Source organism: Salvelinus fontinalis, chromosome 4 (genome assembly GCF_029448725.1).
Source record: "Salvelinus fontinalis isolate EN_2023a chromosome 4, ASM2944872v1, whole genome shotgun sequence".
NCBI classification, from domain to species: Eukaryota; Metazoa; Chordata; class Actinopteri; order Salmoniformes; family Salmonidae; genus Salvelinus; species Salvelinus fontinalis.
In genome coordinates, this window is record NC_074668.1 from 51979785 (window position 1) to 51993609 (window position 13825).

At 43.0% G+C, this 13825-nt stretch overlaps 1 protein-coding gene across 2 annotated transcripts in view; it reads left to right on the top strand.

Annotated features, from left to right (window-relative positions):
• LOC129853977 (regulator of G-protein signaling 3-like) overlaps nt 1–13825 on the top strand; it is a 92384-nt gene that overhangs the window by 49607 nt on the left and 28952 nt on the right. For both annotated transcript variants that reach the window (XM_055920552.1, XM_055920551.1), the window contains 5 exons: nt 626–737; nt 1370–1413; nt 1737–1859; nt 2357–3136; nt 11032–11102. In XM_055920552.1, coding sequence (XP_055776527.1) covers nt 626–737; nt 1370–1413; nt 1737–1859; nt 2357–3136; nt 11032–11102 — 1130 coding nt within the window. The remainder of the gene's footprint in view (nt 1–625; nt 738–1369; nt 1414–1736; nt 1860–2356; nt 3137–11031; nt 11103–13825) is intronic.

The following is a 13825-nucleotide window of genomic DNA, read 5'->3' on the forward strand; positions in this document are numbered from 1 at the left end:
GGGGTTATGGTGTGGGCAGGCATAAGCTATGGACAATGAACACAATTGCATTTTATTGATGGCAATTTGAATGTACAGTGATACCGTGACGATATCCTGAGGCTCATTGTCGTGCCATTCATCTGCCCCATCACCTCATGTTTGAGCATGATAATGCAAGGATCTATACACAATTTCTGGAAGCTGAAAATGACCCAGTTTTTCCATGGCCTTCATACTCAGACATGTCACCCATTGAGCATGTTTGGGATGCTCTGGATCGACGTGTACGACAACGTGTTCCAATTCCCGCCAATATCCAGCAACTTCGCACAACCATTAAAAGAGAGTGGGACAACATTCCACAGGTCACAATCAACATCTTGATCAACTCTATGCGAAGGAGATCTGTCACCCTGCATGAAGCAAATTACTGGTTTTCTGATCCACGCCCCTACCTTTTTTCAAGGTATCTGTGATCAACTGAAGCATCTCTGTATTCCCAGTCATATGAAATCCATAGATTAGGGCCTAATGAATTTATTTATATTGACTGATTTCCTAATATGAACTGTAACTGTGTTTATTTTTGTTCTGTGTACTACGCTCTGTGACTCAGTGCCTTGCCCTCTGTCTCCCCCTGAAGGTGACATTGCTCATCTACACAGACCTGATGCTGCTGACTAGGGAGGATGAGGCAGGCCACTGTAATGTGCTGCAGAGCCCCCTGTACCTCCACCAGCTCCGCCTGCAGGATGGTGAGCGCACACACACACACACACACACACCCACACACACCACACACACCACACACACACACACACACACACACACACACACACACACACACACACACACACACACACACACACACAGAGAGTTAGACATAGATACACATAGTGCACACACACTTACACACAAGCCTGTGTTGTGTTTTTGTTGGCTGATGGGACCTCTTTGTGCTGGAGGGATGGGGCCGGGTGGATTTGGGGACTGTGGAGGCCTCAGTGACTTTGGAACTGGAGCTCAGCTGATGCCCCATTGATGCCTTGTCTGCTTCGAACAATGGACTTGTCTCCAGCTCCGACAAGTACAGAGGCAGGCGAGGTGTTTGGATGGACGGGGGGGCTGTGTATCCTTGACCTTCCCGTTACACCCCATAGCAGCACTCATCAGCTGGGGGATCTATGTGGGAATGTCCTATCGGGCTGAATTATCAAATTCCTCCCTACTCGTCTCTACTTGGAAATGTCAGAGGATGGAAGTGATATGAAGGATGAATTTTTGGATGATGCGATCGAAGGATAAACAAAGTCTATTTAAGGATGTGGGATTTGCAGTCCGTTTCTCTATGCTGTGTAAGATGTCTTTTTTCTCTCATCCTGTACAGTTCCTGCTGATGTTTTGAGGTTGTACATCATCCACTGGACAGAGGTAAACATGAATGAGCTTTTGTAATTTGTTTTAATTATTTGACTTATTATATACAAATCCAACAATACAAATTTCCATACAAAATACAAATACTGTATTATGTTTCAGGTAAAAACCCAAATGCAGACTGCATTGAAGTAACAATGTTCATTACAGCAACAGGGATGTTCTGGGACCTAAAACAGTGCATATGAGGAGAGACGAGACATAAACGAGCTGGTTTTAGAATATTGTGTTGTAGGACAGCTGAGTTACTGAAGACCGCAGGCGTTCAACTCTCAGTAGTAAATATTACCCCTATTTCTCTGTGTTGTCTATTGTAGAGGAGTGAGTGCCTGTTCAGTCTGGAGGCGTACACGGTGGAGCAGAAGAGGCGGGTACATCAGTGCCTGCGGGAGAACATTGACAAGCATCTGGAGCAGAGAGATACACTTGTACATGACCAGGTACACTGCCTACTAGGGTTCAATTGAAATGGACACCCTCCACTTCTTTCCAACTTTCGAGAAATTCTGGTTGGCGAATTCCATATTTCCTGCTTATGCCTTCCTGATTCCAGGAATATTTCAACCAGGATTTCTGGAAAACCAGGACATTTTTGGAAAGTTATGTACATTTTTCAACTTTTGCAATTTTCCTACTGTCTGCATATCTGTTTCTTATCAAGTCCATTCAAACTCACACTGTGCAGTGTCAGATGAGGCTAGAATTATACAAAATGATATCCTTTTGTGAAAGGCAAGTTGCAGAATGGTTAACCTTGATCACATAATGATATGTAGTTATTTGGATGTGAGGTGATTTGTAGTTCAGGGATTCTGCACAATCCCACTGCAATGTAGTTATTTCAAAGGCACATTCGCTACATTCTAGATCGCCTCCAAAGCTAAAGCAATGAACCAATGATTGAATAGCTGAGTGTTGCCCCGCTGTGTGTTGACAGATGTTGGAACCAATGGCTGATGTCCATTGTGAGCTCGGTATCCTAAATCTGGGCCGTCAAGCCACCGAAGAGCCCTCCTCGCATGGCCCTTCCTCCGAACCCTACAGCATGAGCAGCACGCCAGCCAATATTCTGAACCTCATCCCCCTGGTGGTGCGCAGCACAGAGGACCTCGGACAGAAGTTGCCCCTCACGCCCCCGCCGTGTACCATAGGTAAAACCTGCAAAAGCATGAGCCTGGAGAGAACGGGCATCTGGAAGGAAAGGGAGAATGTAGGGGAGGAGGGATACGAGGAGAGGCAGCAGGGTGAGGGAGAGAGCGCCACTGAGATGTCAGAGACAGCGTGCATGGGTGCCATACCTCTATCCCCCTCTCCGTCCTCCTCACTCACAGTCCCAGACGTGCGCTTCCTCGATCGCTCCTTCAACACAGAACCCATGGGGGAAGGAGAAGAAGAGGAGGATGAGGAGGACTGTGACAAAGACGGCCTGGAACGTCGGAGCATCGGGGAGTGCTCTCCCTTTAGGAAGCGGGGTGAGGGCGTGAGCGGCGGTGACGAGCCGAGGGTCCTCCACAGACGCACGCTTAGCGAAGGCAGTCTGCTGCAGGAGCTGCGCTCGCCACGTTTCATCTCCGACAGCACCATCCACCGCCTGGACAGAGGCCATGCTCCCCCACCGGGCGGCTGGATGCGGCCCTCCCCCAAGACCCTGAGGAAGGAGTTGACAAGGAACGGAGGCTCGGTGCACCAGCTCTACATGCTCCTCTCAGGGAGGAAGGTAAGTCTCTGCAAGTACCACTGCAAGTAAGATGGCGGTGCTGTTCACCTCAAGATAAAAACGTTAGACTAAATATTAGCACTTCACATACTGGTGGGCAATAACCTTCAATCTGGATAACAACACAAAACGTTTAAGATTGAAATGGACGTTAATGAACTTTAAAAGGAGAACATCTTTCTGAGATTAGCCTTACTTGACATACAGACTAGCTCAAATTTGCTTTCTTTAAAGAGAAATGAATGGTTAAAAGCCTGGGTAAAAGTCTTACTGGCACAAAAATAGGCATGATCTGTTCCCGAAGGAAATTGCAGAACGGCGCAAAGTTCTGTACCCAATCTTCAAGGAGAATAGATTAAAAGGGAAATGTGTAGCTCTTGTAGTCGATAAACTGTATATTGATAATCAAATGTTCCGAGACACAAATACTACTCTATGGCTATTCTAAATATAACAAAGTTCCTATAGAGGAGTCGAATAATGGAACACCCAATAATAGCCATGGTAGGGATTGTGAGAAAAATATAGTGCCTTTGGAAAGTATTCAGACCCCTTGACTTTTTCCACATTTTGTTACGTTACAGCCTTATTCTATAATGGATTAAATAAATACAATTCCTCAACAATCTACACACAATACCCCATAATGACAAAGTGAAAAGAGGTTTTTATAAAAAGACTTTCTATTGATCGTCCTTAAGATGTTTCTACAACTTGATTGTAGTCCACATGTGTTACATTCAATAAATAGGACATGATTTGAAAAGGCACACCCCTGTCCCACAGTTGACATAGCATGTCAGAGCAAAACAAACCAGGACGTCGAAGAAATTGCCCGTAGAGCTCTGAGACAGGATTGTGTCTAGGCATAGATCTGGAGAAGGGTACCAAAAAATGTCTGCAGCGTTGAAGGTCCCCAAGAACACAGTGGCCTCCATCATTCTTAAATGGAAGAAGTTTGGAACCACCAAGATACTTCCTTGAGCTGGCCGCCCGGCCAAACTGAGCAATCGGGGGAGAAGGACCTTGGTCAGGAGGGTGAAAAACTCAAGACCATGAGAATCAAGATTATCTGGTCTGATGAAATGCCAAGCGTCACATCTGGAAGAAACCTGGCACCATCCCTACGGTGAAGTATGGGGGTGGCAGCATCATGCTGAGGGGATGTTTGACTGGGAGACTAGTCAGGATTAAGGCAATAATGAACAGAGCAAAGCACAGAAAGATACTTGATGAAAACCTACTTGAGAGCGCTCAGGACCTCAGACTGGGGCGAAGGTTCACCTTCCAACAGGACAACGACTCTAAGCACACAGCCAAGACAATGCTGGAGTGGCTTCGGGACAAGTTTCTGAATGTTCTTGAGTGGCCCAGCAAGAGCGTGGACTTAAATCCGATACAACATCTCTGGAGAGACCTGAAAATAGCTGAGCAGCATTGCTCCCCATCAAACCTGTCAGCTTGAGAGGATCTGCAGAGAAGAATGGGAGAAACTCCCCAAATACAGGTGTGTCAAGCTGGTAGCATCATACCCAAGAAAAATAAAGGCTATAATTGCTGCCAAAGGTCTTTCAACAAAGTACTGAGTAAAGGGGCTGAATGCTTTTTTTTTAGCTAAAATGTCTAAAAACCTGTTTTTGCTTTGTCATTATGGGGTATTGTGTGTAGATTGATGAGGGAAAAAAACTATTTAGTCAATTTTAGAATAAGGCTGTAGTGTAACAAAATGTAGAAAAAGTCAATGAGTCTGAATACTTTCCAAATGCACTGTAGAAAAGCAATAAAATACAATACAATACAACAAAGAAATAATAATTAAAGAAATAAAGTACAACTACACTATTCCATTCTAGATAGGGGATGTTGGAGAATAATTTGTATTACATTTTCCATTTATAGTATTTCATCAATTGATAAGACACTATTAGAAGAAAGGATAATTAGCTCAATAATACATCTTCAAATATCAACATGGTAAAGATAAAACACAGCAAACCGAGGACATGGAAAGCACAGTACGTGGGTATGTGCGGATGTATTGGAAGGTGGGGTGTGTGTTTTTGTGTTTGGAAAGTGTGGAGTTAAGTGAGGGAAAAAATATAAAGGTTGCAAATCCAAGAGCCCATGTGTGTTTGTGAGCAGGGGTTGTGAGAGAGCTTTCCATTTTGTGCAGATATTGGATATACCATTTTAAAATAAAAGATAAATATAGTTTATTTATTTATTGTCCTAACATGATGGAATGGTTCCCAAACCTATACCCTAGACAGCCACCTGAGTGACCCCATATACTGTTTTTTGGGCCTACTGTAAGTAGCCTATACACATACACATCAGAAAGATGAATGCGGTCAGAGACCGCAGGGTTGCAGGGATGGTCCTACAAAGCCCCCTGATGGGAGAGCATAATATTCAAGGAAATTCTCAAAGCTGCTAATGAGAACCTTGATGACCTTGTACCTAGCCGGTGGGGTGCCCCCACCCATGTAGTGGCAGTGTTGGCAACATTAGCTGCAGTAACCCATGGGAAGGGGGTCACACTCGGACAATCAGAGAGGGGCCATATTATTGTGGCCCTGGTGGCACAAAATCATCAAAGGTCTGACTGCACAGAGATGCCTGGGAAAATGGTCACAACGGGGGACCAGCGTGTGTGTGTTTCAGGGGAATGGGGTGTATCTGATCTCCATCACCTAGGACTTGACAATGGTTAATCAAATCTTCACATCAAATCGCAGATTTTTGCCCAATTTTGCATGCCTTCTCAAACAGCTGCAACGGTAAATGCATTCGTAAATCAAGTCCTTTCCTGAGTTGGGCTCAGAGATGGAAAAACTGTTGAGAATCTGAGTTTGTTTGTTTGTCGGGGAAAGGGGTTGACTGGGTTTGTGTGTGTATATGTATCCCACAACTTTTTGTAGGGAGTAAAGCTGTTAGGGACAATATAGGATGATTCACAATAATTGTTTGCTAAAATAATAATTGCTTGCCAAAAATTACATTTTTTGTAATGGCAATCCTGGTTCGAGGTAACAATCCTTTGCAAGAAATGCTTACATTATTACTAATATGGTTTGTTAATTATGGATTTTTATATATATATAATATATATATACAGTATATACATATACATATACAGTACCAGTGAAAAGTTTGGACACACCTACTCATTCCAGGGTTTTTCTTAATTTTTTATATTTTCTACAGTGTAGAATAATAGTGAAGACATCAGAACTATGAAATAGCAGATATGGAATCTTGTAGTAACCAAAAAAAGTGTTAAACAAATCAAAATATATTTTATATTTGAGATTCATCAAAGTAGCCACCATTTGCTTTGATGACAGCTTTGCACTCTTGACATTCTCTCAACCAGCTTCATGAGGTAGTCACCTGGAATGCATTTCAATTAACAGGTTTGTTAAAAGTTAATTTGTGTAATTTCTTTCCTTCTTAATGCGTTTGAGCCAATCAGTTACGCTGTGACAAGGTAGGGGTGGTATACAGAAGATAGCCCTATTTGGTAAAAGACCAAGTCCATATTATGGCAAGAACAGCTCAATCAAAGAGAAATGACAGTTCATCATTACTTTAAGACATGAATGTCAGTCAATACGGAACATTTCAAGAACTTTGAAAGTTTCTTCAAGTGCAGTCGCCAAAACCATCAAGCGCTATGATGAAACTGGCTCTCATGAGGACCGCCACAGGAAAGGAAGACCCAGAGTAACCTCTGCTGCAGAGGATAAGTTCATGAGAGTTGCACCCCAGATTGCAGCCCAAATAAATGCTTCACAGAGTTCAAGTAACAGACACATCTCAACATCAACTGTTCAAAGGAGACTGCGTGAATCAGACCTTCATGGTTGAATTGCTGCAAGGAAACCACTACTAAAGGACACCAATAAGAAGAATAGACTTGCTTGGGCCAAGAAATACAAGACATGGACATTAGAATGGTGGAAATCTGTCCTTTTGGTCTGATGAGTCCTAAATTTAGATTTTTGGTTCCAATCGGCGTTTCTTTGTGAGACGCAGAGTAGGTGAACGGATGATCTCCGCATGTAATGGCGCCGGAGGGGATGGCTGCCATTTTACGGGCTCCTAACCAACTGTGCCATTTGTTCGTTTTTTCGCATTTTTTGTAACTAATTTTGCTGCTACCATCTGTTATGACCAAAAAGAGCTTCAGGACATCAGAACAGCGATTACTCACCTCGAACTGGACAAAGATTTTTTCTTTAATGAGTCTGACGCGAAGAATATGATACGAATCTTTGTCAAGAGAAGGCCCAAATCCCAGTCATCAGCGTGAAGAAAAAGACGGAGGAAAAGGGGGAGGAGGGTGGGGTGCCTTGTAAGAGTTCACAGACGAGTAGGTAAACCACAACTTCCCTCCATATTATTGGCCAACGTGCAGTCAATGGAAAACAAACTGGATTACAATTATAATTAATCTACAATTAAGACTATCGTACCAACGGGACACTAACTAATATCTTATGTTTCACCGAGACGTGGCTGAACGACGACACGGATAATATAGTAGAGCTGGCTGGCTTCTCCGTGCATCAGCAGAACAGAGCAGCTACGTCTGCTAAGACGAGGTGTGGGGGTGTGTGTGTCTATTTGTCAATAACTGCTGGTGTGCATTGTCTAATATTAAAGAAGTCTCAAGCTATTGCCCGCCTGAGGTAGAATACTTAATGATAGGCTGTAGACCACGCGATCTACCAAGAGAGTTCTCATCTATATTATTCGTAGCCGTCTATTTACCACCACAAACCGAAGCTGGCAGTAAGATCACACTCAATGAGTTGTATAAAGCCATAAGCAAACAAGAAAATGCTCATCCAGAAGCGGCGCTCCTAGTCGCCGGGAACTTTAATGCAGGCAATCTTAAATTTGTTTAACGTAATTTCTACCAGCATGTCACATATGCTACCAGAGGAAAAAAACTCGAAACCACCTTTACTCCACACACAGAGACTCATACAAAGCTCTCCCCCGCCCTCCATTTGGCAAATCTGACCAATTCTATGACTCGCTCAATACGGAAGTAGTCAGATGATGCGGATGCTAAGCTACAGGACTGTTTTGCTAGCACAGACTGGAATATGTTCTGGGATTCATCCAATGGCATTGAGGAGTATACCACCTCAGTCACCAGCTTCATCAATAAATATATTGACGACATCGTCCCCACAGTGACTGTACGACAATCCCCAACCAGAAGCCATGGATTACAGGCAACATCCGCACTGCGCTAGAGGGTGGAGCTGCTGCTTTCAAGTAGCGGGACACTAATCCGGACGCTTATAAGAAATCCAGCTATGCCCTCAGATGAACCATCAAACAGGCAAAGCGTCAATACGGCACTAAGATTGAATCCTATTACACAGGCTCTGACGGATGTGGCAGGGCTTGAAAAATATTACGGACTACAAACTCTGCGATCTGCCCAGTAATTCTAGTCTACCAGACGAGCTAAATGCCTTTTATGCTCGCGTCAATAAAAGCAACACCGAAGCATGCATGAGAGCACCAGCTGTTCCGTACGACTGTGATTACGCTCTCCGTAGCGGATTTGAGCAAGAGCTTTAAACAGGTCAAAATTCACAAAACCATAGGGGCAGACGGATTACTGGGACGTGTACTCAAAGCATGCGCTGACCAACTGACAAGTGTCTTCACTGACATTTTCAACCCGTCCCTGACCGAGTCTGTAATACCTACATGTTTCAAACAGACTGTGCCCAAAAAAGCAAAGGTAACCTGCCTAAATGATTACCGCCCAATTGCACTCACGACAGTAGCCATGAGGTGCGTTGAAAGGCTGGGCATGGCTCACATCAACACCATCATGCCGGAAACCCTAGACCCACTCCAATTCGCATACCGCCCTAACAGATCTACAGATTACGCAATCTCAATAGACAAAGGAGCAGATCATGGACTATAGGAATAGGCTCCCATTAACATCGACCAGGCTGAAGTGGAGCGGGTTGAGAGTTTCAAGTTCCTTGGTGTCCACATCACCAACAAACCATCATGGTCCAAACACATCAAGACAGTTGTGAAGAGGGCACGACAACCCCTTTTTCCCCCCAGATCCTCATAAAATTCTACAGCTGCACCATTGAGAGCAATCTGACCAGTTGTATCACTGCCTGGTATGGCAACTACTCAGCATTTGACCGTAAGGCGCTACAGATGATAGTGCGTACAGCCCAGTACATCACTGGGGCCAAGCTTCCTGTCATCCTGGACTTATATAATAGGCGATGTAAGAGGAAGGCCCCAAAAAATGTAAAAGACTCCAGTCACCCAAGTCATAGACTGTTCTTTCTGCTACAACATGGCAAGCGGTACCGGAGCGCCAAGTCTAGGACCAAAAGACTCCTTAACAGCTTCTACCCCAAATCCATAAGACTGCTGAACAATTAATCAAATGGCCACCCGGACAATTTACATTGACCCCCTCCCCTTTGTTTTTACACTGCTGCTACTCGCTGTTTATTATCTATGTATAGTCACTTTACAATTTACCTCGTCTAACCTGTACCCCCGCACATTGACTCGGTACCTGTTCCCCCTGTACATAGCCTTGTTATTGTTATGTAATTTTATTGTGTTACTTTTTGATTTTGTATATATATATATTTTTTTCTCACTTTAGTTTATTTAGTAAATATTTTCATAACTCTTTTTAACTGCATTGTTGGTTAAGGGCTTGTAAGTAAGCATTTAACGGTAAGTCTACACCTGTTGTATTCGGCACATGTGACAAATAAAATTTGATTTTGATTTGTGGTTCCCACTGTGAAGCATGGAGGAGTGATGGTGTGGGGGTGCTTTGTTGGTGACACTGTCAGTGATTTATTTAGAATTCAAGGCACACTTAACCAACATGGCTACCACAGCATTCTTCCGCGATACGCCATCCCGTCTGATTTGCACTTAGTGGGACTATCATTTGTTTTTCAACAATGACCCAAAACACACCTCCAGGCTGTGTAAGGGCTATTTGACCAAGAAGGAGTGTAATGGAGTGCTGCATCAGATGACCTGGCCTCCACAATCTCCCGACCTCAACCCAATTGAGATTGTTTGGGATGAGTTGGACCGCAGAGTGAAGGAAAAGCAGCCAACAAGTGCTCAGCATATGTGGGAATTCCTTCAAGACTGTTGGAAAAGCATCCCTCATAAAGCTGGTTGAGAGAATACCAAGAGTGTGCAATGCTGTCATCAAGGCAAATAGTGGTGTCACGTTCTGACCTTAGTTCCTTTTTTAGGTCTTTATTTTAGTTTGGTCAGGGCGTGAGTTGGGGTGGGCATTCTATGTTTGTTTTTCTATGTTTTGTTCTATACGTTATATTTCTATGTGTTTGGCCTAGTATGGTTCTCAATCAGAGGCAGGTGTCGATCGTTGTCTCTGATTGAGAATCATACTTAGGTAGCCTGTTTTCCTACTATGGGTTATGGGTAGTTGTTTTAGTGTTTACACCATTCGGTACGGTTTCGGTTTTCATTTTGACTCTCTTGTTCTTTTTGTATTTTGTATTCAGTCTCATTAAAAGTTATTATGGATATGTACCACGCTGCATTTTGGTCCTCCTCTCCTTCCACCAACGAGAATCGTTACAAGTGGCTACCAAATATATTTGGATTTGTTTTAACACTTTTTTGTATACTACATTATTCCATGTGTTATTTCATAGTTTGTGTTCACTATTATTCTACAATGTAGAAAATAGTAAAAATAAAGAAGAAACCCTGGAATGAGTAGGTGTGTCCAAACTTTTGACTGGTACTGTACTTGCTCTCTTCCTTATTTTTCTCTGCCTTTCTCATGTTCTAACTCTCTCTTTTTGTGTTCCTTTCTTTCCTCCAAGGTATGCAGTGAATCTGACTGTAACCGTGAGTTTAAACATGGCTGCACGAAAAAGAAGAAATCCATGAACCTGTAAGTTATGAAAAAATTTGGACATTGGAAAAAAATATCTTGTGGTCTTGACAGCATAATAGAAGAACTACACTGAATGATATCCCTATGAGTTTTGTCCCTAGGACATATCAAATATATCCAGATACAACACTATGACACATGAGTGTCAAACAATTTTACCAGTAGGACATTTACGAGTCACTACAGAGAAGTAGCTACCTGATGTTATCTTTTAGCTGCTACCGTAGCTAAAGCCCTAAAGCCAATGTGGCCGACTGTGTTACTTTTATATATGTCACTGGTTGCATCTCAAATGGCATCCCAAATGGAACCCTATTCCCTACTTTTGACAAAGTATTTTCATTTCAATTTAGTGTACTGTTAGCTAGCTAACATTAGCTGGCTCGCTAACTAACATAACGTCATGCGTTGGGATTCATTGTTTACCAAGCCAGCTATCTAGCTACATTTCTTAACAAAAGACTCTCTCGTCTTAGTGTGCCAGAGCGCAGAATAATAAGCATTTTTGAACGCTTTTGAATATGTCCGGTGTCAGTAAACGTTGGCAACAAAGCGCAATTCAATTGTTGTCAGCAGCACAGTTACAGTCACCAACGCTCTGGATAACATGAAAACTGCCTAACCAGCTCTGCTATTGGGAGTAAAATGGTCAGAGTGGGGTGATCTCTCATTATGTGTCTGGAAGTCGCTAGCCAATGTTAGCCAGTTAGCTTAGGTGCTTGACTGTCGTTGTGAGGTCAGAGCTTTCAGAACAACCCTACTTATTGGCCAGAGCGTCCAGTGTGCGGTCTGAACGTGAAACCACAGATAAGCTCTGGGCGAGTAATGTTCAGTGAGCTGTTCTCTCTCTCTCTTAGATGTCTGGAAGTAGCTGGCAAGTTAGTACAGAATGGTTGGATCAACCCTCAAAGAGATGGGTGGGCTTAAGACGGTGTGAACAATGCTTAAAGGGTGTAGACAAAGAAGGGCTCTCCAGTAGTTGTACCAAAACATTGAAAGACGGTTTTCTCAAAAGTGAGTTTAGAAGTTGATCAACTTTCAAAGCAGAATTACTTTCCATTGTTTCCTCAAAAGCAGTAGATCTGAGTCTCTACTTTTATCCAATGTAAAAAACAGAAATTGAAATTTTGCTACATAAGACCGAATACAGGTGGTGAGTGACGCACTCTATCATAGTCGCTATGGCTAATTTGCATATACATTGTGTTTAGTCAAAATGTCGATTTTTCGCTGTTTGGGAGTTTCATCTGGTTTTAACAAAATAATGTCTTTGCTTTCATAATCTGCACGTCTTATTGCCAAATTCAGAGTATAAACATAGATTTTAATATTATAAATGTAGAATGAAACATAGCAACTGAGCACTTTCACATCGGTTCGGTGGAGGCTAGCTTGTAACACATCAGGCTAGCTAGATTAGCTTTCTACTGCATTGATGGATTCCCAGGAGAGAGAAATAGTAATGTTGTGGTGGGAGCTGGTTCAGATGATCAGTAGTGACTACTTTTTGACAGCTGAGCTAGAGAACATCTCCATCAGCAACTCCGCAGACAGCACAGACACCGACGAGCTCGCCAAAGTCGAGGTCAAGCCCCTTAATCGAAGACCACCCCGTTAATGGTGGATCCATCAATTACGGTGCTTCAGTCAGTCGAGGGGGAATATGTCAAAAATGGAAGTCCAACAAAGGGAACCCCTGTTATTTTATTTTTATCCCAGAGGAGATGGTCAAGAGACATGACCAGATGAATTAACTCACCAATGGTAAGTGCTTGTCATTCAACTGTTAGTGAAGTTTAGTTGGCTGTGAGGGAGTAATGTGTACAGTGTGCACGTTTCTGTATCTGGTTATCTGTCAGCAGGGTTGGGGAGTAACAGATTACATGACATATGTCATGAAGACGGGTTACATAAATGCATGAAAAATGTCTAGTGCTCATTGGCAAGATCGCTGGTTCCCGTGAACCTCTGCAAGAAAACGGTCCTGCACATGTATGTTTTCTTTAGAGTAATACAACTATGTTTTCTGTTATTATTGGGGCTGCAACAGAATTAAAAAGTTAATGAGGTATTTAAGAACACCTTCCTAATATTGAGTTGCATCCCACCCTTTTGACCTCAGAACATCCTCAATTTGTCGGGGCATGGACTCTGCAATATGTCGAAAGCGTTCCACAGGGATGCTGGCCAATGTTGACTCCAATGCTTCCTACAGTTGTGTGAAGTTGACTGGATGTCCTTTGGTTGTTGACCATCCTTGATACACATGGAAACTGTTGAGCGTGAAAAAAATGCAGCAGCGTTTCAGTTCTTAACACAAACTGGTGCGCCTGGCACTTACTATCATACCCCGTTCAAAGCCACTTCAATATTTTGTCTTGCCCATTCTCCCTCTGAATGGCACACACACACACACAATCCATGTCCCAATTATCTCAAGGCTTAAAAATCCTTCTTTAATCTGTCTCCTCCCCTTCATCTACACTGATTGAAGTGTATTCAACAAGTGACAAAAAGGGATCGCAGCTTTCACCTGGTCAGTCTGTCATGGAAAGAGCAGGTGTTCTTAATGTTATGTACACTCAGTGTATGCACATATACATGTAAAGTAAATGTAGCCAATACATTCTGCGGCTTATATGTTTCCAAACGTATGTGTACAAATATGTACATGTATACACGTGCAAGTGTATAAATATACGTGCACGTACGTGCGCAAC